Source organism: Emys orbicularis, chromosome 12 (assembly GCF_028017835.1).
Source record: "Emys orbicularis isolate rEmyOrb1 chromosome 12, rEmyOrb1.hap1, whole genome shotgun sequence".
Taxonomy (NCBI): Eukaryota; Metazoa; Chordata; order Testudines; family Emydidae; genus Emys; species Emys orbicularis.
This window is the reverse complement of record NC_088694.1, coordinates 21,175,697-21,198,589: the sequence shown is the minus strand read 5'-3', so window position 1 is coordinate 21,198,589 and position 22,893 is coordinate 21,175,697. Positions and strand designations below refer to the sequence as shown.

General features: G+C 53.1%; 1 protein-coding gene across 1 annotated transcript in view; it reads left to right on the top strand.

Annotated features, from left to right (window-relative positions):
* Positions 1-19,212, top strand: part of PLCG1 (phospholipase C gamma 1) — a 96,009-nt gene extending 76,797 nt beyond the window's left edge. Inside the window, exons 19-32 of the mRNA XM_065414816.1 lie at positions 804-984; positions 1,442-1,519; positions 3,820-3,923; positions 4,669-4,765; positions 4,987-5,059; positions 5,588-5,745; positions 6,362-6,458; positions 7,535-7,759; positions 8,674-8,822; positions 12,012-12,126; positions 13,774-13,935; positions 15,047-15,135; positions 17,728-17,906; positions 19,170-19,212. Of these exons, the coding sequence (XP_065270888.1) occupies positions 804-984; positions 1,442-1,519; positions 3,820-3,923; positions 4,669-4,765; positions 4,987-5,059; positions 5,588-5,745; positions 6,362-6,458; positions 7,535-7,759; positions 8,674-8,822; positions 12,012-12,126; positions 13,774-13,935; positions 15,047-15,135; positions 17,728-17,906; positions 19,170-19,212 (1,750 nt within the window). The remainder of the gene's footprint in view (positions 1-803; positions 985-1,441; positions 1,520-3,819; positions 3,924-4,668; positions 4,766-4,986; positions 5,060-5,587; positions 5,746-6,361; positions 6,459-7,534; positions 7,760-8,673; positions 8,823-12,011; positions 12,127-13,773; positions 13,936-15,046; positions 15,136-17,727; positions 17,907-19,169) is intronic.
* Positions 19,213-22,893: the final 3,681 nt, after the last annotated feature.

The window sequence follows — 22,893 nt, the reverse complement described above, 5'->3', positions numbered from 1 at the left end:
TCAGTGGGAGACAGGTGCCTAACTGCCTTTTGAGGATCTGCACCTTAGTCTCCCTGCATTGCTGTGATGAAGCGCTGTATTTGGTTCTGGGGCCCTTCCGGGCCCCTGTGTCCCTAATGGCTGTGCTGGTTCAGACAGTTGGGCCACTGGATTCTGCAGCACCAAGCAGGAGAGGTTCAGCTCCCTCCCCCTCTGTCCCAATAGCCATTCCTGCTCAGCCCTGACCTTGCAGGGAAGAAGAGCATGCCTGCTGGCACAGCGTTTAGACTCGGGTGGCTCACGAAACTGCCCTGCTCTGGGGATGTTCACCCCAGTTGCCTGCCACGTCGTGGGGGTTCCCTAGCTCTTTTCCCTGTGTTGTCTCATTAACGGGTGCGGCCTTCGGGATCTGTGGGATTGTGCTTTAACTATCGGAGGTTTCATAGTGACTCGGCTTTCTTGCAAGCTTTAGACCCATCCCTGAGTTTGTGTCGCCCTCTTCTGACCTGTGATGGTGCTGCATGCGCCATCCTAGTGCTTCGCTCAGATCTCCCCTAGCTCAGAGTGTTGGGCTCTGGAGATGGGCATCTGGCTCCACAGCGATTCCTGTGTGATCTGGGGTGGTGGCACCTCTTCCCTCAATACTGATCGCCGGGTGCTAGTGTTCTCTGCTCAGCGGTCCTGCTGGGTAGTCAGGGTGGCCCCAGGCATGGAGGGAAGATGTCAGGGCTGGGCTGGGGTCTCATTCTTCCAAGTGGCTGCCTGGGGAGGGGGTTTCTCTGGCTGTTTGCCAAGCAGCGTTTCTGCTCGTCTTGGCCTGGCAGGGCGGAAGGGAAGATCAAGCACTGCCGAGTGCTGCAGGAGGGCCAGACCGTGCTCCTGGGCAACTCCGAGTTCGACAGCCTGGTGGATCTGATCAGCTACTACGAGAAGCACCCGCTCTACCGCAAGATGAAGCTGAGGTACCCCATCAACGAGGAGACGCTGGAGAAGATTGGGACAGCGGTGAGCGCGAGGCAGGCCTGTTAATGGGTCAGGGGAGGAAAGGAGTCAGCCCATCTGGAGCGAGGGCTCGGCTCTGCTGGCCTTGTCCGGAGCCATTTGCTTGCCCCTGGCCATACGGAGGTTGAGCGAGTGTGTGGTACCTGCACAGCCAAATTAGCAAGAGGACCTGGGATCCCTCCCCCCCCACCAGACCTTGGGTATGCACAGCCTGATGTGCAGCCCGAGCTCTCGTTGGCTTCAGAGAGGTGTGTGGGTGCTCAGCACCGCAGACCCTCTGGCCTGCAGTGGAGGTGGCCAGCACACTAGTTTAGACAGGGTCTGTTTCCTACACGCCAGAGCCCTTCTGCATCTCTAGCTTCTGTGGCCCTTTCCCCCGGTAGCAGCAAGAAAAGGGACTAGTTCTCCCCGCAGCAAATGCTTGGTTCCAAGTGACAGCGTATGTGCTTTTGTTTTGTAGGAGCCAGACTATGGAGCCCTTTATGAAGGACGCCATCCGGGATTCTACGTGGAGGCCAATCCCATGCCAACCTTCAAGGTATTCTCTTGCTGTTTGTCTTTACAGGTCGATTTTAATGGCCCGCTCGCCCAGCTCTGCCCCTGGGGATTTCGGGCTAACCCCAGCATCCAGCTCTGCTCTTGGGCTCCCCCTCACTCCCAGTTCTGCCCCCCATCTCCCACCACTGCCATTCTGCTTGCCCCTGGGGCTGCCCCCACCGCCACAGGCCGGACCTTTGCTGAGGGGAAAAGAGGAGTTTCTGGTGGCTGGGCTGAGTGAGGACACTTTGGAGGACCTGACCCACTGCCCTGCTGTCAGGAATGCCTTCTCCTCCTCCCCCAACCCCTGCTGCCTAGACAGGAGTCCGTGTTCCTGCGCCTGGTTCCTGGCCCCTCTGTTGCTCTCATAGAGAGTTCAGAGGGATGGCAGGGGGGTTTCCTGGCTTCGTCCCAGCCCGTCGCTAGAGTGTGTGTGCATGGGTGGCTTCGGTGCTGTTCTAAGGTTGGGTCTGTTACTGTATCGCCGAGAAAGTCGGCCGAGTGTGGTTCCCTCAGCGTTCCCCGTGGCATTTCATGGGTCTGTTCATCTGTTCTGCAGCCTTCGTGCAAAAGTGCAATGTGATCAAATAGCTCCCGGCCGCAGCGCTGGCTCCGGGGACTGCAGTGCTTTTGGCAGTCCCTGTGTTTCAGAGGGGTGTCTCTGAGACCTCCGTGAGGGCACGTCAGTCCCCACCAGTCGAGCTCCCAGCAGAGGGAATCTGCTTTTCTCCTGGTGATCAGAACAGGGTGCCTGGGTTCAAATGATCTGTTCTGACTCCCCCTGCTGGCAGCTTCTGGAGGGGCGTGATCTCCCACTTGCTGTCCTCTGAAGTTTTTGTGTACTGTAGATTCCACTTCATAACAATCCGGATGTTCATATTAGCAACTCCCAGTTAATGGCAACATTTTTCTGGGAACCTCACTATTAATGGGGTTCGAATATTGGCAACAAAAAGCAACTTGGTTAGTTTGTTTTTAAGAAAAGCCCCAGCTGCAGACAGGGAAGGAATTGCTGGGATGCGCCTTCCCTGTCTGCAGCCCTTGAAACCTGCCTGCACACAGGGACTGCCCAGGAGGTGAGGGGCTGTGGCCAGGGCAGTAGCTGGAAGGGGGCTGTAGCCCAGTTGCTGGGATTGCATGGTCTCTCTGCGCTCTCCAGGCTGCACTTTGCTAGGGGACTGCACGCAGGGAAGGAAGCGCAGGGACTAGCAGAGCCCCAGCCTCTGGAGAGCTCAGGAAGAGGTACAGTGCAGCCCAACGGCCCCCCAGTGCCCCCCCTTCCTGCTGCTGTCCTGCCAGCAGGCAGGGCTGCAGCCAGGAAAGGCACCTCCCAGCATTTCCTTCCCTGGCTGCTACCTCACGCACCTGCCTTCCGCTCATTAGCAACTGCCGGATAATGGCAACTTTTTGTGGGCAACCCAGGGGGGGATGCTAATAAGTGGAATCTCCTGTATTTCTTTTCATGGGGTTCCTAGCAGTAAGATAAAGGAAACAAACCACACATTGAGTTCCTGTTTTGGTTTTTTCCCCCCTAAAATCTGCATGCGAGTTTGTATCATTTGTGTGTCGTCTGCAAAGCACAGTTGCAAAGCCTGAGTGCAAACTGCATTTTTATGCGCGTCGTGGGCCACTGCCTGTTTGACCGTGTAAAAGTCCATTTGCACGTGATGTCTCCTGATCTGATTGTGCAGGGAGACTAAGTGCCCAATTGCACACAAGCCAAGGCCGAGCTGTGACCCGTATCTGTCATTGCTTAGTCCAATAGCGCCATCAAGCCGGGCGGGGCAGCAACATTTCCTTTACTCATCTTTATAGCAGCCAGGCACAGGAATGACAGAGAAACAAAATGCAACACCAAACCAGGAAGAGACACGCTAGGGAAAATCAATGGCTCTTGCATTTGTGATGGCTGCCATCTTGGCCAGCACTCCAGGTGTAGAACCAGGGTCCTCCAGAGCTAACAGCTGCTAGAGCTTGAGCTAAGGAGCCCAAGTTCCCTAATAGATGTGTAGCCTCTATAGACAGGCACAGCTAGGCACCAGAAACACGCTCTCAGCAGTGGGTTGCACATTGTCCTACGATGGTTGCTAGATCCTGGCTCTTGGTGGACAACCCGAATGGCGGGTGCCCTTAGGCGAGCGAGCCCTGCCTGTGGAGTGGTTGCGCATAGGTTCTGTGTTACCCTGTGATCATACCTGCCATGGCGAGTGGAAGAGGAGCTCTTGAAGGAAGGAGGCCTCATGCTGGCCTTGGTGTCAGCTGCCCAGCCTCATGCCTGGCGGCCCTCTGTTGTTTTTACAGTGTGCTGTCAAGGCCCTGTTCGACTACAAGGCGCAGCGGGAAGACGAGCTAACCTTCATGAAGAACGCCATCATCCAGAACGTGGAGAAGCAGGAAGGAGGCTGGTGAGCGACCCCCACCCCGCCCATTTCCTGTGTCTGCCCCCCATCGATGGTGGATGCCAGAGGATGAGCTTGGTGACCTTGCACCCATCCTAGCAGACGGGTCCCAAAAGCCAGCAGCCTCAGAGGAGAAGCCAGGGGTCTGCCAGGGTCATGGAGACTACTGGGGAGGAGGGGGTCTTGCTGCCGCCCTGTTCTTGTTCTGTAGATGAGCAAAGGATGCTGGTCTCTCTAGGACTGTCCATCTGGCACCAGCACTCAAACCCTTCCTACTTTGGAGGGGCATGTTGGGCTGGAGAAGTAGTGAGTGAAATTGAGCTGCGGGGCACAATAAATGTGGTGGTGGAAGGGAGTTGGGAGGGACGGACTCATGAGCCTGGATGAGTGCCTCGCTGTGAAATGGCCGCCTGTCAGTGGGGTAAACTCCACCGCTGCCCGTCAGCTTGTAACGAGCCATTCAAAATACAGTCCGTGGGAGCCGTTACGCAGCCGGTGGGGCCGGGACCCTTTTGGAGGGCCGGGGGCATCCCTCTGTGCCCGATGCCAGCAGGGCTCACACAGGAGTGTGGTGAGAGGGGACAGGTTCTGCCGACTCTGCTGTGGCCGCACAGTGGCTCCAGGAGCTGGGCCCTTCCCGATGTGGAGCCTCCTTAGGGTTGTGTCCTTCTGAGATCCCAGGAGTTCCAGGGCGGCTCCCTGGGGCCGCTGGGGATTGTTCTGACAGGGGCTGCACCTTTGTCTGTCCCAGGTGGAGAGGAGATTATGGGGGCAAAAAACAGCTGTGGTTTCCTTCCAACTACGTGGAGGAACTAGCCAGCCTCGGTGGCCAGGAGCCCGACAGGGAGGTGAGCGTGTTTCCGAGTGCCTGGGAAGGGATGTGGGGGTGGGGTGGGGGCGTGCCTGGGGAGAGTGGCTGTGTCTGAGCCAGAAGGGAATGCTTTCCTCCAGGCTGTTGGGACACGTGCCCCATGCTCAGGGTTGGGGTGCTAGTGTGGCTCTGGGGTGCGGGGTGGGCTCGCTGCTGCACTAGTCAGTTCTGACATGCCGACCTGTGATCCGTTCCCAGCAGCAGCTAGATGAGAACAGCCCCCTGGGAGTCCTGCTTGGAGGCACCCTGGATGTGCCGTCCTGCCAGATAGGTAAGCACTGGGGTGGGAGTGGGGTCAGCTGCTTTCTCATTCGCACCCGTGCGTGGGTCTTGCTGGGAGCTCCCTGGCATGAAGGGGCCTGGTTTCCCTCTCCGCCCACAGCAGCTCCAATGCTTGGAGCCCAATGCCACACCTCCTTTCCTGCCCTGCATCCCCTGGACACCTGGGGTACATGGCTTCTCTGGGGGCTTGGGGAATCTCCCACTTTGAGCCCAGGAACAGCGCTCAGCAATGGACTCAGGGGTGCCATGAGCCTGCTCCCCCAGCTCTGGGCAGTGAGGCCAGGAATCCAGCCCAAGCCTCCTCTAGCTCGCTGGCCCATTTCCGTTCCCCCCCACCTCATCTCTGGTCGTCATAAACCTGGAGGCCAGCGAATTGGGTGCAGCTCGGGACCTGGCCGTAGGAAATCCACCCAGCACTTGTTCCTTCCCCTCCCCTCAGTAATCGCAGTCCAGAGCGCGGAGGATTTGGCTGCATGAGCGGTTGTGACCTTTCCCTTCCCTCCCTCTCCCGTCACAGCCATCCGCCCTGAGGGGAAGAACAACCGCACCTTCGTCTTCTCCATCAGCAAGGCCTCCATGTCGCGCCCATCCATGGACGTGGCGGCTGACACACACGAGGACCTGCTGGACTGGGTGAAGAAGATCCGGGAGGCAGCCCAGACCGCTGACGCCAGGGTGAGTCTGGTTAGCCACCTCGCCCTACAGGGCCCTAGCATGCTTCGGAATGGAAGCCAGGCCCTCCTAGAGCTGGCTGCTCAAGCCCAGACGCCTGTTCCCACTGAGCCTTGTAAAGGGAGTTCTGCTCCCAGATCTTGGGAAGAGGAACAGGTTCTGGTAGAGGCTGGAACAAGCAGCTGAATAAACCAAAGCGCTCCTCGCTTGGAGAGAGAGGGGCTTGGGGGGAGGGGAGACTGTAACCTCCCCCCTCCACTCTGTAGATGGCTAGTTCTCTGGTGGGTGGAGGCAGGCCAGGGAGCGCCCTACAGTGTGGGGTGGAGATAGGACGGAGGCAGCTGGTAGTCATGAATTTTCATAGTGATTGAAGGGCACAAGCCCCACTGAAGATCACTAGGACTTGTGCTCCTAAGTCACGTCAGGGGCTTTTGAAGCCTCCTTCTGCCCCCAAAGGCTTTCAGGGACCATGATGTTTCCTAGTGCAGAGTCCAGCAGCCTCCGGTCACGGTGACTAGTGATCCGGTGACTAGTGATCGCTCTGTAGCCAAGGTCACCGCTGGGCAAGTGCTGCTGCTAGCGCAGGAGCCTTGGTGACTTTGTGTCTGCCTCCTGGCAGCTCTCCGAAGGGAAGATGATGGAGAGGAGGAAGAAGATCGCCCTGGAGCTATCGGAACTTGTCATCTACTGCCGGCCCGTCCCCTTTGATGAAGAGAGTAAGTGCAGGTCCCCAGGGTGCCGGTACACAGCAGACAGGCTGCGGGTGCATTATAACCCCCCAAAATGCCCCAGCACAACCTGGCCTGACTGTCTGTCAGAGGTGGGCTGAGCTGCTGGGCGCAGACCCCATTCGATTTAATCAGAGGTTTGGGGTTCAAGGCCAGATTGGAAATAAGTTGAGGTCAAGCTCCTAAGATTCCAAGCCCCAGGTGGTGGAAATCTCCCACAGCCAGCCGTTCTCGAGAGATTTCAGCCACCTGCCAACGGGATCTGGCCTAGAACCAAAGCCACCACAGTGGGTTCGGATCCGGGGATTCAGGCCAGGCTGTCAAAGCCGCCCGGGGGATATTGAGACACAGAGCTCCCCTCAGAATTAACGGTGGCTCTGTCAGTCTCAGCCGTCTGCCCCCACACCTTGCGCCCACACGCCCTGGGGCAGTGAGTCTCAAACTTTTTTATTGACGACCCCTTTCACATAGCAAGCCTCTGAGTGCGACCCCCCCTAATAAATTAACACCCTTTTAAATATATTTAACACCATTATAAATGCTGGAGGCAAGCGGGGTTTGGGGTGGAGGTTGACAGCTTGCGACCCCCCATGTAATAACCTCATAACCCCATGAGTGTCCCGACCCCCAGTTTGAGAACCCCTGCCCCGGGGGATAGCAGGTGGAGGGCTCTGGAGATGCCCAGAAGCATCTCCAATCTAGATCAGGGTTAGTGGAGGGAAGAGCTGTGTGGCCACAGATTGGCTAAGGGAGGGCCAGGGGAGGACCAGGAGAGTGTCTAGAGCAGGGGCTGGAGGAGGGGGCAGTGGTCCAGCTTAGGCAGGGGGCGGGGTTGGATTCGGACAGTCTCTCTTCCCCCTTCCCCCCCTCCCCCCCCCCCCCATTCAACTGCAAGGTATTTGCTAGTCACACGCTGAAGAGGCCTGTGCCAGGGAGTCAGCTTGCAGGTGGAAAGGGGAATGCAAACCCTGGTGATCTCTTGGAGGTGGGAGCAGCTCACCCAGCCTTGTCCAGGGGCGATGGAGCTCCTGCGTGACGAATGACCGCTCCGTGTCTCCTGGCAGAGATTGGCACAGAAAGGGCCTGTTACAGGGACATGTCGTCCTTCCCCGAGACCAAGGCGGAGAAGTATGTCAACAAGATCAAAGGCAAGAAGTTCCTGCAGTACAACCGGCTGCAGCTCTCCCGCATCTACCCCAAGGGCCAGCGCCTCGACTCCTCCAACTACGACCCCCTGCCCATGTGGATCTGTGGCAGCCAGCTGGTGGCGCTCAACTTCCAGACCCCAGGTGAGAGCTGCCTGCCAGGAGGCAGAAGGGGAGGGGGGCATAGCTTGGGTGCCACACAGAGCTCCCAGTTAAAGGTGCCCTGCCAAACCCCCCTCCCTGAGGAATCACAGCCTGATCCCTATGTCGAAGGTCAGTCCCACCCAGCCACTTGCCCCTCCCACAATCGCTTCAGGACACACAGTGTCACTAGCACGCGACGCCCCCTGCGATCGCTGACACCTGAGCAGAAGAGTGGGGTAGGTGAGACTCCGCTTGCAGCCCAATGGCCCATTCCATTGCAGGCAGAGGGGCTTCATTCCTCCCTCTCTAGCGCAGCATGCGATCCTGGTGCTCGGTCCCAGGCCCCACGTTACTGGGGGGACACTGACCCCCTGCATAGGGAACAGCAACAGAAATGCAGAGGGCTGCAAGGACAGACGGATGGGGAGAGATGGAATGAGTGAGGGCCTGTGTCGCAATGCGTGCAGGGGAGGTGGAAGCCTATAGGTATTTAGGGGGTGGGGGGGATCCTCTAGGGCAGTGGTTCTCAACCTTTCTTCATTTTGCAGACCCCTAAAAATTTTCAAATGGAGGTGCTGCCCTTTGGAAATCTTAGACATCATCTGTGGACCCCAGGGGTCTGCGGCCTACAGGTTAGGAACCACTGCTCTAGGGTGCTACAGGAGAGGATACCTGGCAGGAACGGGATGGGGTTAAACAGGGGAACTGGACATCGGGACAAACAGTGTGTGATGTACCAGGCCGTAGAAGGGAAGAGGTGGAGGAGGCCCTAGGCTGGGTGACATGCCATACAGTGCCCTGTAGGGACAGAGCCTGTCCTGGTGCCAGGACAATGAACTGTGCACTCCAGTAACTTCTCTGATCGTGACTGCCAGCCTGTGTTGAAGCGATCACTCCCTGCCTGTCTTTCTCAGACAAGCCCATGCAGATGAACCAGGCCCTGTTCATGTCCGGCGGCCAGTGTGGGTACGTGTTGCAGCCGGCCAACATGCGGGACGACCTCTTCGACCCCTTTGACAAGAGCACGGTGCGCGGGCTGGAGCCGCTCTCGGTCTCCATTGAGGTTTGTACTGGCCTGCGGCCGTGCCGTTACCTGGTTACCTTTCCCCTTATGAAGGGAATGGCTGTCCCTGCTGTGATCGCCCAGAGTGCCCCACCCCTGTTGTGTGGGGGGAGCAGAGGACATCTGCCAAAAGCCCTATTCCTGGTTTGTCTGAGCCCTTGCTGGGAGGTGAGGGGCCTGGCTGACTGCATGGGAGAGGCATGTGGAATCAGCCCTTTTAATCCTACCTGAGGACACTGGTAGAGAATTATGTTCCTCCCCTAGGCCTCTGGCATCTTCTCACTCAGATTGTCACGTGCTCTTTATTGGGGAGGCTTTGTCCTGGCCCCGTTAATACCCGCATGGTTTGGATTTGGGCAGCAACTCTTGAGCCAGAACCAAGCCCAGATGCGGTATGCTGCCTTGAGTCTAGTGGCAGGAATCTGCTTGGAAGCATAAGATAGAAGAGGAGAAGCACCCCCTGGAACTGCCAGGGAAGAGAAAAATGACCATCTTTTGTCACCAGCAGGTGGTGCTCTGCCCCTGCAGGACCACATACTCCTAGGACAGCTGCTGTCCAATCACCAGTGTGATTTCGGCTTTAATGATAAGTGTATGTGAGGGAGGGAAAACGCATGCGCGTGCACACGGCTTGCAGCCAAAGTGATGCTCTCACAGGTGGTTCATTAAGGTTGATTTAAAACACAATGACCCCTTGCTCCAGGCCTGCGAAAATGGTAGTACAAGACATGAACCGATTCCCCCAGATATAAAGATCTTTCCCAAGCAACCCGAAGCAAGCTTTTCCCTTCCTCTCAGTTGAAGCCCCCCCTCCCCCCCCCCCCCCCCCCCCCAGAGCCTGGGAAGTAGACTAGCTTCGCAGAGCGACCTGAAGGTTAACAAAGCTCAAGGGAGGGCTCAGCTGATCTCTACTGCCAGGGTACTGCCCGGGGGGGGAGAGGCAGCTTCTCCGAGAGCAGGGACTCAAAGAATTTAGGGCTAAATCCCAGCTGCCTTCCAGCGAAGTGTTGCAGAAACACGCCCTAGTGGTTTTAACAGCCGGGGTGTAATCCTGGCCCCATTGAAATCCGTCAATGAGATTTTGCTATTGACTCCATTGGGGCCCTGCTCTCTTAACGGCAGCCTGATGCTAGCATAGGCAGCCCTCCTGGAAGTGCAGTGACCTGTCTGCAGTAATACCCCCCGTTCCCACATACTGTGGCGCTTTCCTTCTCTAGCTCTCAAAGCATTTTATGAAGGAGGTCGGTATCGTTATCCCCATTGTAGGTGGGGAAATTGAGGCACAGAGCGGTGACTGTTAACTCACTGGCCCAGCTACTCCCTGGGGCAAGTCTGAGGCCCAGCAGGGATCAGACATGTTGAGGGTAAGAGGTGGTACCAATTGCATTTTCTCAGGCATTTCATGGTAGTGAGAGGATTCCCCTTGGGGCTGAAGAAAAGCTGGGTCCCCGAGGGTTTGATGCCCACGAGAGTTACCAGGTCTACTGTCCCTCAGAGCCAGCGAGAGATCTATTCACAGGGAAGGCGGGGTCACCTCAGGCATGGCTTCCCCAATGGTATCCCTCCCTGAGTGCTGCCTGAGCTGATGATGGCCTATTACAGGGTGAAGGCATCTGACACCGTGTCCTTTGTCCTTAAGGATTTGGCTATAATAATATTACATCATTCCCTAGCAAAGACCCCCTGACGCCATGTGGGGGTCTAAAAGGCGTTCCCCTTCCTGGAGGATAGTTACTGCTGTACAGGCCAGGTGCACTAGGGAAAGTTTGCCTTCAATTGTAGCATCTGCTGTACCGGTAAGGCAGGATGGCCTCCCCAGTAAGGGGGCCTTGGTCATCCACTCCAAGCTGGTGGTTCTGAATTAGCTAATACGGGATAAAACCAAGCAGTCGAATGAAAAAGGAAGGATGTGTGGGTTCAGTGAATGGGGCTGGGAGGCGGGATCCTTGGGTTGTGTCCTTGGTTCTCTGCGTGACTTTAGCCTTTGTGCCACATTCTGCCCAGTGTGTGTAATGGATATGTCTTCTGGACTGGCAATAGGGCTGATCCTGCTGTTCAGGGATGTGCAAGGGAACAGAGTAGTTCTCGCCCCACTCCACATCAGTCCATTTATTCCTACCCCCTCCATGTCAGACAGTCGTACTGTGCCCCTCTCCCTGTGGGTTGGAGGCAGGGCAGCACTGGACAACCAGCCTGGAGCCAGGGCCGCTCCACTGGAGAACCCCCAAGTTTCCCCCAGATTGCTGTCTTTCTGCCCCAATACTAAGCATCCCTAGGAGATTGAATGGCCTATATTGGAGGTCAGGAGAGCCCTCAAAATCTTCCTCAAGCACATGGAGCCATATCGGAGGTCCACAGCACTTTTCATCTTGTATCAGTGTCAAAGGGAAGGAGGCCTCTAACTCCTCCACTACAAAAAAGGATTAAGGCATATATTGTCAAAGTCGATAGAGCCTCTGGAGTGAGTCCACCAGACAGCAGTAGAGTCCACTCCCCGAGGGGTTCAGCAACCTCTTGGGCGGAAAGGTCTGGTTCTTCACATAAAGAAATCTGTCAGGCAGCTACATGGCCATCAGCGTTCACAAAACACTACAAGGGTGATGTCCTTTCTTCTTCGGCTTCGGGAGCAGGGTACTTCTGAATGTGCATCCCCAGTAGTAATCCAGGCTCAGCACATAGTTTTAATCCTCCCAGCCTAGGGTTAGCGCATCCCACAATGCAGCGTGTCGAACAGGGGGGTGAGAGAGAAGAGAGGAAAAATTCCTTCTTACTTGTGAATTTTCCTTCTAATACCTTCCCTGTTTGACAGTCTGGCCCACCTGGAGAAGGATTCACTTCTAGAATTGAAGTTGATGCTTCTGTCCTCTGTTTTCCCACATTAGCATGGAACATGCGTGTTTGATAAGGGAATATTGGTCTATTCCCTAGGGCTCTGTTACAGGTTCCCATGGTAGGTGACATAGTAGTATATGCAGTTAATAATGTTCAGCTTTGGAAGCTGTCATTCTGGGGTTCTGCAGAGGGTGGTCCTGCCTCTGGGCTGGCTGTCAATCTTCGTTCTGCTTGCAAGGGGAGCGGGAGCACCCTGCAGTACAGATTGTCAGACAGGGTGGGTGTTAGAAAATTCACAGGTCAGAAGGCAATTTTCCATTCTCATCATTACCACAAATTCTTTCTTCCTTTTTCTAGATCCTTGGGGCACGACATCTTCCCAAAAACGGGAGGGGGATTGTTTGCCCGTTTGTGGAGGTCGAGGTGTCTGGAGCGGACTACGACAATGCCAAACAGAAGACGGAGATCGTGGGTGCGTACCGGGGTTGGCTTTCCCAATGGAGCCACGGGCGCAAAAAAATCTCGGGTGCAGTTTGTGCCTGCGAAACAGGAGCCCCTGATAGAATGTGCTTCGCCCTGTTTGTAAACGGTTTCCCTTCCCATTGATCCTGGTGTGTGATCTGACACTTGGGCATGCATCTTCACTAGGGGAAAATACTGTGTTAGCGAACATGAGGGAAATTCCTCGTGAAGACCCAGCACTTTGTAGTTTTAACAGGAGCTAGGCTAGGCTTCTCCACAGTCTGTACATAGACCCGCCGCTCTTCGCCAGGATCTTGCCTCATGTTAGCTGCCTCTGCCTCCCCCCCACACACACTTTATTGCGGCTCTCACCCTTGAGCCTGCAGGCATGGGGCCAGCGAGAGGCTTGGGAAGCCTCGTGCTCATGCTAAACATTAGTCCTGAATGTACTGTGGGCGCCGTTTGATGTGGTGAGCAGCGTTGCACACCCTGCAAATAGCTCAAAGCTTCACTGAGCCAAGCCGGGGCTCTATTCCGGTACTGCATGGTGTGAGCTCAGTGCTAATGGGGGACATGTCAATGTGAGAAGCACATTTCCACCTGCAAACACCACAGTTCCTCTAGAGACCAAGACTGTAAATGAAAGAAGCTAGCAAACCCTCCCCACACACACAATTTCTCTGTTTCAATGTGTTTCCTCTGTGTATTTGACAGCACTTCGGGGATAGTCATTTTCATGGTTTTCCCCTCTATAGACAGCTGGGGTGAAATTCGCCGCTAGTCACTTTCCCCTCTGGCTGAAAAGATCTGAAGAAACCTCCATCAGAGGAGCAGAAATCCTTATCTGTGTTCCCTTTGAAGGGATATCTTTTAATTCTAGTACTCGCTATTTAAAGGGTGCGGGGGGGGGGGAGCACTGTCAGAAAATGGATATCTTTTTTTTTTTTTTTTTTAAAGGGGCCAATATTAAAGAATTCCAGTTGACATTGTCCCTTCAAAGAGTGTAACCATGCCACATTGCAGGCGCTTGTTCTCCTGAGGGAAGAGTTACGAGAATTCTTCCTCGCCTCAAAGCATGCTGGGCTGCTCGGAGACTCTTTGAATGATTTGCCGTTTGTAGCTAATGTAGAACTGAGGGGTGAATGGCAAGTTTGCTGGACTCAGTCTCACTCCAAGGCACAGTGGCAGGGTTTTGAACTCCGTGCCATACCGTCGAAGGAGGTGTGAAGGAATGTTGGTTTAACCGTTACGGCAGGGGAGTGGGTGTCCACTGTCCTGGGTTCACTCCCTGTTGTGCCATGGACTTGAGGCATGAAATGGGGCAAGTCACTTGAGCTGTCTGTGCCTCAGTTTCCCTCTCTGAGGTTTATAACGCTGAGCTGCCTGACTGAGCAGATTGATGTTGCGCTAGGTGCTGTACAAATAGAGAGCTCAAAGCCCAGAGCTCCTGGACAATTGTTGTTAGATCTGTAGGTGCCAAAGGAAACAAGATTTCTGGAAGGGAGTAGTTGCCAGCGTTCACTCCAGACACTAAATGAGCCAGACTAAGTAAATTTTTCTGAGAAATCAAACGGGGAGAAGCCGTGGGGAAGCTCCATACTGCAGCAAAGGGAATGTTGGGGCTGGTGTTTGATTGATTGATTGTGCTTTTAAATAGCGGACAACGGCCTGAACCCCCTCTGGCCCCAGAAGCCCTTCAGTTTCCAGGTCAGCAACCCCGACTTCGCCTTCCTGCGCTTCGTGGTGTATGAGGAGGACATGTTCAGTGACGAGAATTTCTTGGCGCAGGCCACGTTCCCAGTGAAAGGCCTGAAGACAGGTAAAGTTGGGTGTCTGCATGAGTGTGTGTCCTTCCCGCTGTCGCGCAGACTTTGTGGTGGGAGGACCTGTCTCAGGGTGGGTCAGCAGCATGGCAGAACACAGGGCTCACATCCCCTCTGTCCCTAAGTCTCCTAGTCACCTTCTGGGGATGGCATAGGCCAGCGGTCCTTGCTCCAGGTCCATCAACTCACCCGCTTCCTGGGTTGCATCCAAACCCTCCTACATAGGAAACCACTAGGATTCTGTTGCAAGTGAGATGCAACCAACAGATGGAGCTTTGCTCTCCTAGCCTCCTAACTGCATACTGTGTGGAGGGCTCTGCTGGTGCCCCGCTCCCTTTAGGGATGTAACAGTTATTTGGTTTCTGGGTTCAGGAGGGCACTGGGGGAAGGGTGAGGCCCTGCATCCCTTCAATTTACTTCTGTGGCCTGGGTGCAACAAGCACCCATCGTTGCCTTGGGTCATGCTCACAGGGCTTGAAATGGGGAAGAGCTTTTTGGATGGTAGGCAGCTTTTTAATCCGGCAGGAAAATGCCTAAAGAGATCCACTGGCTGGAAGCTGAAGTTAGGCACGTTCAGACTAGAAATAAGGTGGACATTTAACAGAGGTATTTACCCATTGGAACCATGTAACTAGGGACATGGTAGACTCTCCATCCCTTGCAATCTTTAAATCCAGACGGGGTGCCTTTCTAAAAGGGATGCTGTAACTCAGACAAAAATTATGGGCTTGATGCAGGAAATATGGGGTGAGGGCCTCTGGTCTATGCTATGCAGGTCACACTAGAAGGTCAGACCAGTCCCTTCTGGCCCTAAAATCGATGAATTTCACCTCCTATGTCGAGGGGCCAGCATGAAGTCTGTACACCACTCAAGCTTCATTGACAGCCTCAACCTAAGGATTAAGTGGGCACAGACGTCGTGCTGGCTCCTCTGCACAGGGGTGTGTTAGAAATGCCCCGTCTGCTTTGTGCTGATTAGAGCAAGCAGGTGTGTGCACGGTTGGGGGTGGCCGTGTGCATGAGGCTCTGCTTGTGCTGTGCATGGCCCCCGTTAGCCAGCCCTCCCCTGGGTTTCCCTCAGTAACGGTTGTGCTCTCTTTGTATCAGGGTACAGAGCTGTGCCGTTGAAGAACAACTACAGCGAGAACCTGGAGTTGGCCTCCCTGCTTGTTAAAATAGAGATCTTCCCTGGCAAGGTAAGGCTGGTCCACTTGAATGTTGTCCTTCTCTGCAACACAGGAGAGCAGATATACTGATGGGCTTAGAAATCAAGGGTTGACTGGTCCAGAGGGCTTTGAGCTCCCCTGATGACTAAGGGTATATCTGCAGTGCAATGAGAGATGTGACTGCAGCACGAGGAGACGTACCTGAGCCAGCTTTGATCTAGCTAGCTCCGATAGCAGCAGCACAGATGTACAAGGCCACCCCGCACCCTCATTATGTACTCAAGCAGCTAGCCACCTCTTCACTGCTCTTGTCACTTGGGCTAGTTAGATCAAAGCTAGCTCGGGTTTGTCTGCCCATGCTGCATTCACACCTTTGACTGCAGTGTACACACACTCTAAGTGAGACTGTAATTCATTGTTTCCTCACCACCTTACTAATCTTACTTCACAACCTGAGCTTCCCATCTCATCAGATCTCCCATCTAAGCCAGGGTAAGTCTGGTCTGTGCTTGGAGGAGAGACCTCTGTTGAACAGCTTGGCGCTCCAGGAAGCGGGGTGGCACTGCCCGCTGTGAGGCAGCACTGACCTGCCCTCCGTGCTGGAGATGCTATCTCCTGGGTAGCTCTTAAAGATGAGGTCCCGACCTCTTGGTGATCGTTAAAGAGCCCACTGCTTTCTCTGCCATGCCTGCTGCGCAGCGGCACAGGCAGGATTTTGAATGGCCTCCTCCATTCTAAAGACAGTGATGGGTTGGATCACAGAAACCCCCTTGGGAGCTGCCACCCGATGTGCAAAGACTATCCCTGCTCCTGTTTTCCCTGCCAGCTCAGGACTCCAGCACCCTGTCTTGCCGAGCCAGACACTCCCGTCTGCTGCAACACAGACCCAGGGTCTGAATCACTTGTCCCAAAGCTGCAAGTTTACCTGAAAACAGCTCACAGAAGTGTGCTTGTCTTTAGCACTCAGATGCCCAACTCCCAATGGGGTCTAATCCCAAATAAATCCGTTTTACCCTGCATAAAGCTTATGCAGGGCAAACCCAGAAATTGTTCGCCCTCTATAACACTGATAGAGAGATATGCACAGTTGTTTGCTCCCCCAGGTATTAATACATACTCTGAGTAAATTACTAAATAAAAAGTGATTTTATTAAATACAGAAAATAGGATTTAAGTGGCTCCAAGTAGTAACAGGCAGAACAAAGTAAGTCACCAAGTAAAATAAAATAAAACGCGCAAATCTATGTCTAATCAAGCTAAATACAGGTAATCTCACCCTCCAAGATGCTTCAGTAAGTTTTTCTCAGACTGGACACCTTCCAGGCCTGGGCACAATTCTTTCCCCTGGTACAGCTCTTGTTCCAGCTCAGGTGATAGCTAGGGGATTCTTCATGATGGCTCCTCTCCCCCTCTGTTCTCTTCCACCCCTTTATATATCTTTTGCATAAGGCGGGAACCCTTTGTCCCTCTGGGTTTCTGCGCCCCCCCCCTCCCCCCCACTGGAAAAGCACCAGGTTAAAGATGGATTCCAGTTCAGGTGACATGATCACATGTCACTGCAAGACTTCATTGCCCGCTTGCCAGCACACACATATGCAGGAAGACTCACAGGTAAACACAGCCATCTGCGGATAATGGTCCTTGTTAATGGGAGTCATCAAGATTCCAAACCATCATTAATGGCCCACACTTTACATAATTACAGTAGGCCCTCAGAGTTATGTTTTATATTTCTAGTTTTAGATACAAGAGTGGTACATTTCTACAAATCGGATGATCACACTCAGTAGATTATAAGCTTTGTAATGATACTTTACAAGAGACCTTTTGCATGAAGCATATCCCAGTTACGTTATATTCACTTATTACCATATTTTTTCTAAAACTATCCCAGTTACATTATATTCACTTATTATCATGTTTTTATAAAACCATATAGACTGCACAACGTCACACCCAGAACATCCCCCTAGTCTCTCACAACAAACCAGCTTGGTTCTTCCAAGCTGGTCCCTGTGAGAAACCCACCACACAGCTGGGAATAACTGGCAGCCCCTGCTCAGGAGACAAGCATGGCATATTGTGGGCCCCTCTGGGGCATTGCCTGAGCTGGGTTTATCCCAGTGGGGTGAGGCAGAGCTCTGGGGATGAAGATTGAACGCACCTGCCTGTGCTGCACTTGGTTTTCATTGGATCCTCACTCTAAAGCTCCCATCTGAGCAGGTATAGTTCAAGCTTCCAGGCCCAGGAGATGTTGGTTTCTAAACTCATTCCCTCTGGGGGAGAGGAGAGGGAGAGAGGCTGATATCTCATCTCAATTGGGCTGGTTCATGTAGTTCGTGTCATGCACAAGTTTTGCCTGAAGGGTTGGTAATTCCCTTTCTAGCAGAAGGTCTTTTAAAAAACAAAATCTTGCCCTAAAGCCAGTGTTTGTCTGTTAAAATTGGGGCAGATGTCTAAAGAGCATCAGCGCACAATTGCATGCGCATTTGCACATCTGACTTGTTCACACCATCTTCGTGTTTGCACAACTACACAGACAGTTCTGGTTCCTTGCAGAGAATGTGCATGCAGTCCCAGTGCTGTGCTTTAAAAATCACTTCCCCTTGTTTCTGATTCAAGCAGGAAAATGGAGAAATTAACCTCTTCGGTGCCTCAGCCCTCCGAGAACGGACAGGTGACCCTTCAAGTCAGCTCCTGACAAACCGAGCCCGGGAAGGGTCCTTCGACGCCCGCTACCAACAGCCATTTGAGGATTTCCGGGAGCAGCTAGCAGACCAATTTGACAGCCGAGAGCGAAGGTAACACAGTGGAGTTTTGGAAAGGGACTTGTTCTCTCTACCTTGAGCTCCTATAACGCAAACCAAGCATGGCCTTGGATCCAAGCTACCCTTGATTTTAATCAGTGCAGCTTCTATTGCCTAGTCGTCAGTTTTCCTTATCGTCTCCCTGTGACGCTGTCTGAGTGTAAGCTCCCTGATCTCGACAGCCCATGGAGACAGTTACCAGGAGTCCAGTGTGACTCAGTGAGGGGTTTGGTTTAGTGGCAGAGCTAAGGCAGGGGACATCCTACCATTCATGGAGAGGCACTGGAGCCTGTTGTCATAATGTAGGCCCTGTGTCAGGGCTGTTGCAGCACACTCCCCACCTGCCCACACTTCTCCGCCCATGCTGGTGCGTCAGGCACCTGCAAAGCGCCTGTATTTCATATTGACGGGTGGATGAGCGAGGTTCATCTGCAGAGTTCTGGCCTGCAAGACAGGTGTGTATCTCACAGGTTGCCATTCACGCTCTGGGGCAGGAAGGAAGTCCTCACCCTATTTAACACTAAGTGAGGAGGAGCTGGGGCTCTCAGGGCTGGCTATGCTCCAGCTGCCAGGCTCCTGGCTGGGAGCTGAGAACCTGAAAGCTCTGAGAGCCCTGGCTTAACTTGAGTCTCTGAGGACTCCTTTCCATAAAGCTGGGAGCCTGGAATTCCTGGGACTGGCATACAGGGTTTGGGGAAGCCCAGCCATGCAGACTGCTGTGGGGCTGGGGACATCAGGGCTTCCATACTGCTGGCTCAGGCTGCCCCGCTCAGGAGTCACACAGCCCATGGAGCCTCCTGGGCCAGGAGTTTGGAAGCCAAGGTTCTTGGACAGTCCACATTATGGGGCTGCACCAGAGCCCCAGCAGCAGCTCCATGAAACGGACATTGAGTGACTAGCAGCCGTGAAACTGACAAGAACGTCAGTTTCATGTTTCATTTGGGAACCAGAAGGTTTTGGTGTTTCTGAAACAAAATTTTCTATTTGCCAAGAAACTTCAGCAAAATGGGTTTCATTCAGCGGCACAGCCCACATTTCAAACCTGAAATGTCTCTCAACCCCCAAAACACAAGTTTCGGCCAGCTCTATCTAACAGTTCTGAGACGGATGCATAAGGGCTTAGCGGCCCAGCCTGAGGCCCAGTGCTGGAGCTGGGTGACCTTGCAATGACTGGGATAAGTAGTGCACAATTGCTTGTTAAGGTCTCTGCAGCAGAATTCATCTCAAGCCCCTCCCCTTTCCTCTCTTCCCCTGCAGGGTACTGCGAAGAACCAGGGTGAATGGGGACAACCGGCTCTAGCCCAACTTCGCCTGCTGAAAAGCACCTCTAGTGCTTGTGATTATCACGGAACGCTGTGAACTGGTTTCTATGGAAACGTCACTGCTTTGGCCTACTTTCAGGCAGCTTTTCCAGTTTCTCTGCTGGTGTGTGTTTGAGTGGAGAAATTAAAAAAAACTCACCACCCAACCACCTTCTACTACCAAGCCCATAATGAAGTGTATTAATGTGTATAGCCTGTCAGCTATTAAGGCTGGAGACAAAACGGTGTTTATAATCAAACAAACTCCCTTTGAGCCTATATCCTGAGAAATCTAGATCCCAGCCCTGCTCAGAAGCTGGTAGGGAAGCTTTTTACAGCATTAACTCGATGTAAATGTTTCCCACTCCCTTGAGTGACCTGCCTCTTCTCCCTCCTTTTACATGTCCCCATAGGGAGGTACTTTCTAAGAACCAGGCAGGATGCACCTCAGTCCTATTGTTGTTGTATCAAAGTACCTGTATAGCCTCTGCCTCTGGGTCCAGTAGTGAAACTCAAAGTTTACAAGGCCCCTCTAGCTTTGTTACAATAAAAAAGTCAGTGTTAAGTGTGTAACGTCTCCGCTTTCTCGAGGTTTGCCCTAGCTGCCGAGTTCATGCTCCACTGCAGAAGAGCGCCTAGTGGCCACTCTTCAGTCCGTTTCAAGCCAGCAGCTAGCTGTGGTTTTTGCGTGCAGTCTCTCTTACACCTTCAGGCGGACCTGGAGCTCGCTCGCTCTCCCTGCCTTCATGTTGCCTTGTAAACAGTTCAGGCAAGGGGTCTGAAATACTGTGGGTTATTGCTCTCTGTCGCCCAAACTGCACATCAGGTAGGGAACGTGTGCCGCGGAGGCCTGCATGAGCACTCCCAACTGAAGGTGTAGCAAGAAAATGGAGTGCAGAAAGCTGAGGCTCACCAGAGAAGCTACACGAGATACTGAGCCAAATTCAGCCCTGCTGGCAGCAGGTGCAGCTCCACAGAAGTTTCTTCCTACTTGGCATGCAGCCACCAGTCTGGTGGTTTCTGGCAGTGCTGCTTCTAAAGGAACACTCCAGACTGCTGAAACTCATGTGACTGAGTAGCTCTGGTTTAGGTTAGGAGCTGGCAGTTGCAAATTCTGCTTTGACTGGTGGCTTCTCCAGCTGAGATTTAGACAAGTTGTTGCCACCCTTATTTTGGAGGTGGCAAAGCTTTGCCTTTTCTTTTAAAGTGAGAGGAAGAACACCTCTGGCCGAGCGTTTGCATGATCTGCAGAGGGAATGTGTCCTTTTCCAAACAGAGCTGCTCCAGGGCTAGTGATAAATGGCTACTCAACTGCACAACAGTAACTCGTACCTGCTCTCTAGGCTGGGGTCTGAATTTAGGTTATTCATGTATTTATCATGGGGGTGGAAAGACAAGGCAGGATAATAGACCATGCTACAGCCCTTGAGGCAGGCTGTATGCTCCACAGCAGTGCACTATATTGTGTTTGGCTCTTGACTGGTGTTACTTAAGAGCCATACTCCCCACTCAGCCTGAGGATTGTGTTCAGGTCACTCTTTTAAAGACCAGAATGTCCAATAAAAGTCCTCAACTTACTTTTTCCTCATTGTGTTTTGTGCGGAGGGGGCTGGGTAGGGAGAAACGGCAAAGCAAACCCTAATATGCCCTGGTATGTTCTTGTAACAAGGAGCACATGTGCAGACAAATAGCTGAAACAGCGATAAACGTTCAGGGAGAACGTAGCGCGAGACACCTAGGAAGGCTGCAGAGGAATATGGATCCTGCAAAGCCTGGACCAGGCTGCTTGAGGAAATTGTCATGCTGTTTTCCAGAGGGATGGAAGAGTGCACAATGTGTAAGTTATTCGATTCCGTGGACCAATGCAGTCCTTGAGTATTTCAGACCCTCCCATGCGCCCTAGGAGCCATCACTTTCTTTTAAGTCTATGTGGGGGACTCTACCAGCATTGCTGCTGGGCGTTGGGCACTGCCAATGTGTGTCTTCGTGCTCTGTTGGGCAAACTGCACTCCCGGGAGTAGCCAGGCTCACTGGGAGGGGGTGACATCAGAACTGAAGGCCATGCAGACCTTGGTGTCTCAATGAATTCTTGTTTTTAAAAAGGGGAGAAGGGTCAGGAGATTGTGAGGTACAAAGTCTGGCAAATCAGATGCATCAGCGCTGGCCCATACTACCTTAATACCCTGTGTTTCAGGACCCGTTGCTTGTGGGAACAGACTAGTGATTGGAAGGCAGTCAGACTGAATGCTGTTAGCTGGAGTGATCCTAACTCGTACATCAGTGTGAACTAAAACCCAGACACCCCTCTCCTGCCTCCAGGCTGTCCCTGCCCATGTGCTCTCTGGAAGCTGATTTACATTCAGACATCAGGTCTCTGGCTTTGGTGACACAATGGGGCAGCAGATTGAAAGTCATGGCTGCTTTTATATTTAAGTGGCGATTTTTACTGATTTAAATCTGGAAGTGTGTGTGTCTGATACAGAGGACTGAGGTGACCTTGCCCAGGGATGGTCTGGCACAGCCAAATCCCTGTGGACTCCAGAGGGTTGTCTGTCCTAGAGGCTTACCTTTGAGAAGTGTGCTTCCCCCTTCAGGCCCCAGCTGCCATTCCACCAGGCACGCTCTCCCTGTTGGACTCCGCGTGCGGGAAGCTGGGCAGTACATCTCTCAAACAACTGGCTTTGAAAAGAGAGTTGTAACGAAGAGCCACTGTGCAGCAGCTCTTGGCAAAGCACAAGGCAACATGCTTGGCCCTTTAATCCCACCATTCCAACTGATACAGACACCACCACGCGGCTCCTGTTCATATTTTATGCTCTTTATTTAGGAACAACTGAAAAGGTCTCATTTCATTTCACCAAACTGTACAAGCAAGCTCCCCCCGCCCCCCTCCACATATACAAAAGTAAGGGAAACTTGTGGTTCACTTCTCAGAAGTGGCATTGTTGCTACAGGGAGCTCTCACCCAGAGAATAAGAGCATGTAAAGTCCATCGCGGGGGCAAGCGACCCTAGCACTAGTAATAACTATAGCCCACAGTCACAGGCAGCTTTGTTTCTCTTTAAAACCTTCACCAAAACTACCTTCTCACGCAGGTGCCATGTTAAATCTCCTAATTATGGTCTTTAAAAAATCCAAAATATCCCTCTCTCCCCCCCCCCCCATACAAAGACAACGACAGCCAAGCCTTTTCGCTGTCCCTAGCCACAAGGCTACCCTTATGAAAGGTCCCATTGCAGCTCCAATTCTAGTTTCCTTTGGATGAATCCCAGGTCACTCAGCACCAGGATGATTTTAAACAAGACACCATATGTTGACTGTATGGTCTGATGAGAAGCAGTGTGTTCCAAAGCCTGACTTTTAGTGCCGTGCTACCAACATGGGGTGAAAAATTCCTGACAAAATTCCTAACAAAAATAATCAGATGGGGGCTGAGCAAAAGTGCAACTTTATCAAGAAGATTTCTACCCTGCTCTCTTCACTGGCACCAGCGAACAGCATATGGGTAATACCATCCATCTACCAGGACAGGAGAGAGTGGCTTAAGGCCAGCCTTCAAATGAGCGACCAAGTGGAGTGGTATGCTCTTTGCTGAAATGAGGGACAAGTGTAAGAGATCCCTGCTGCATCTGGAAGAGTTCAGTTAATTGTTTTCCTGTTTGTTTTCAAGCTTTTGTGGC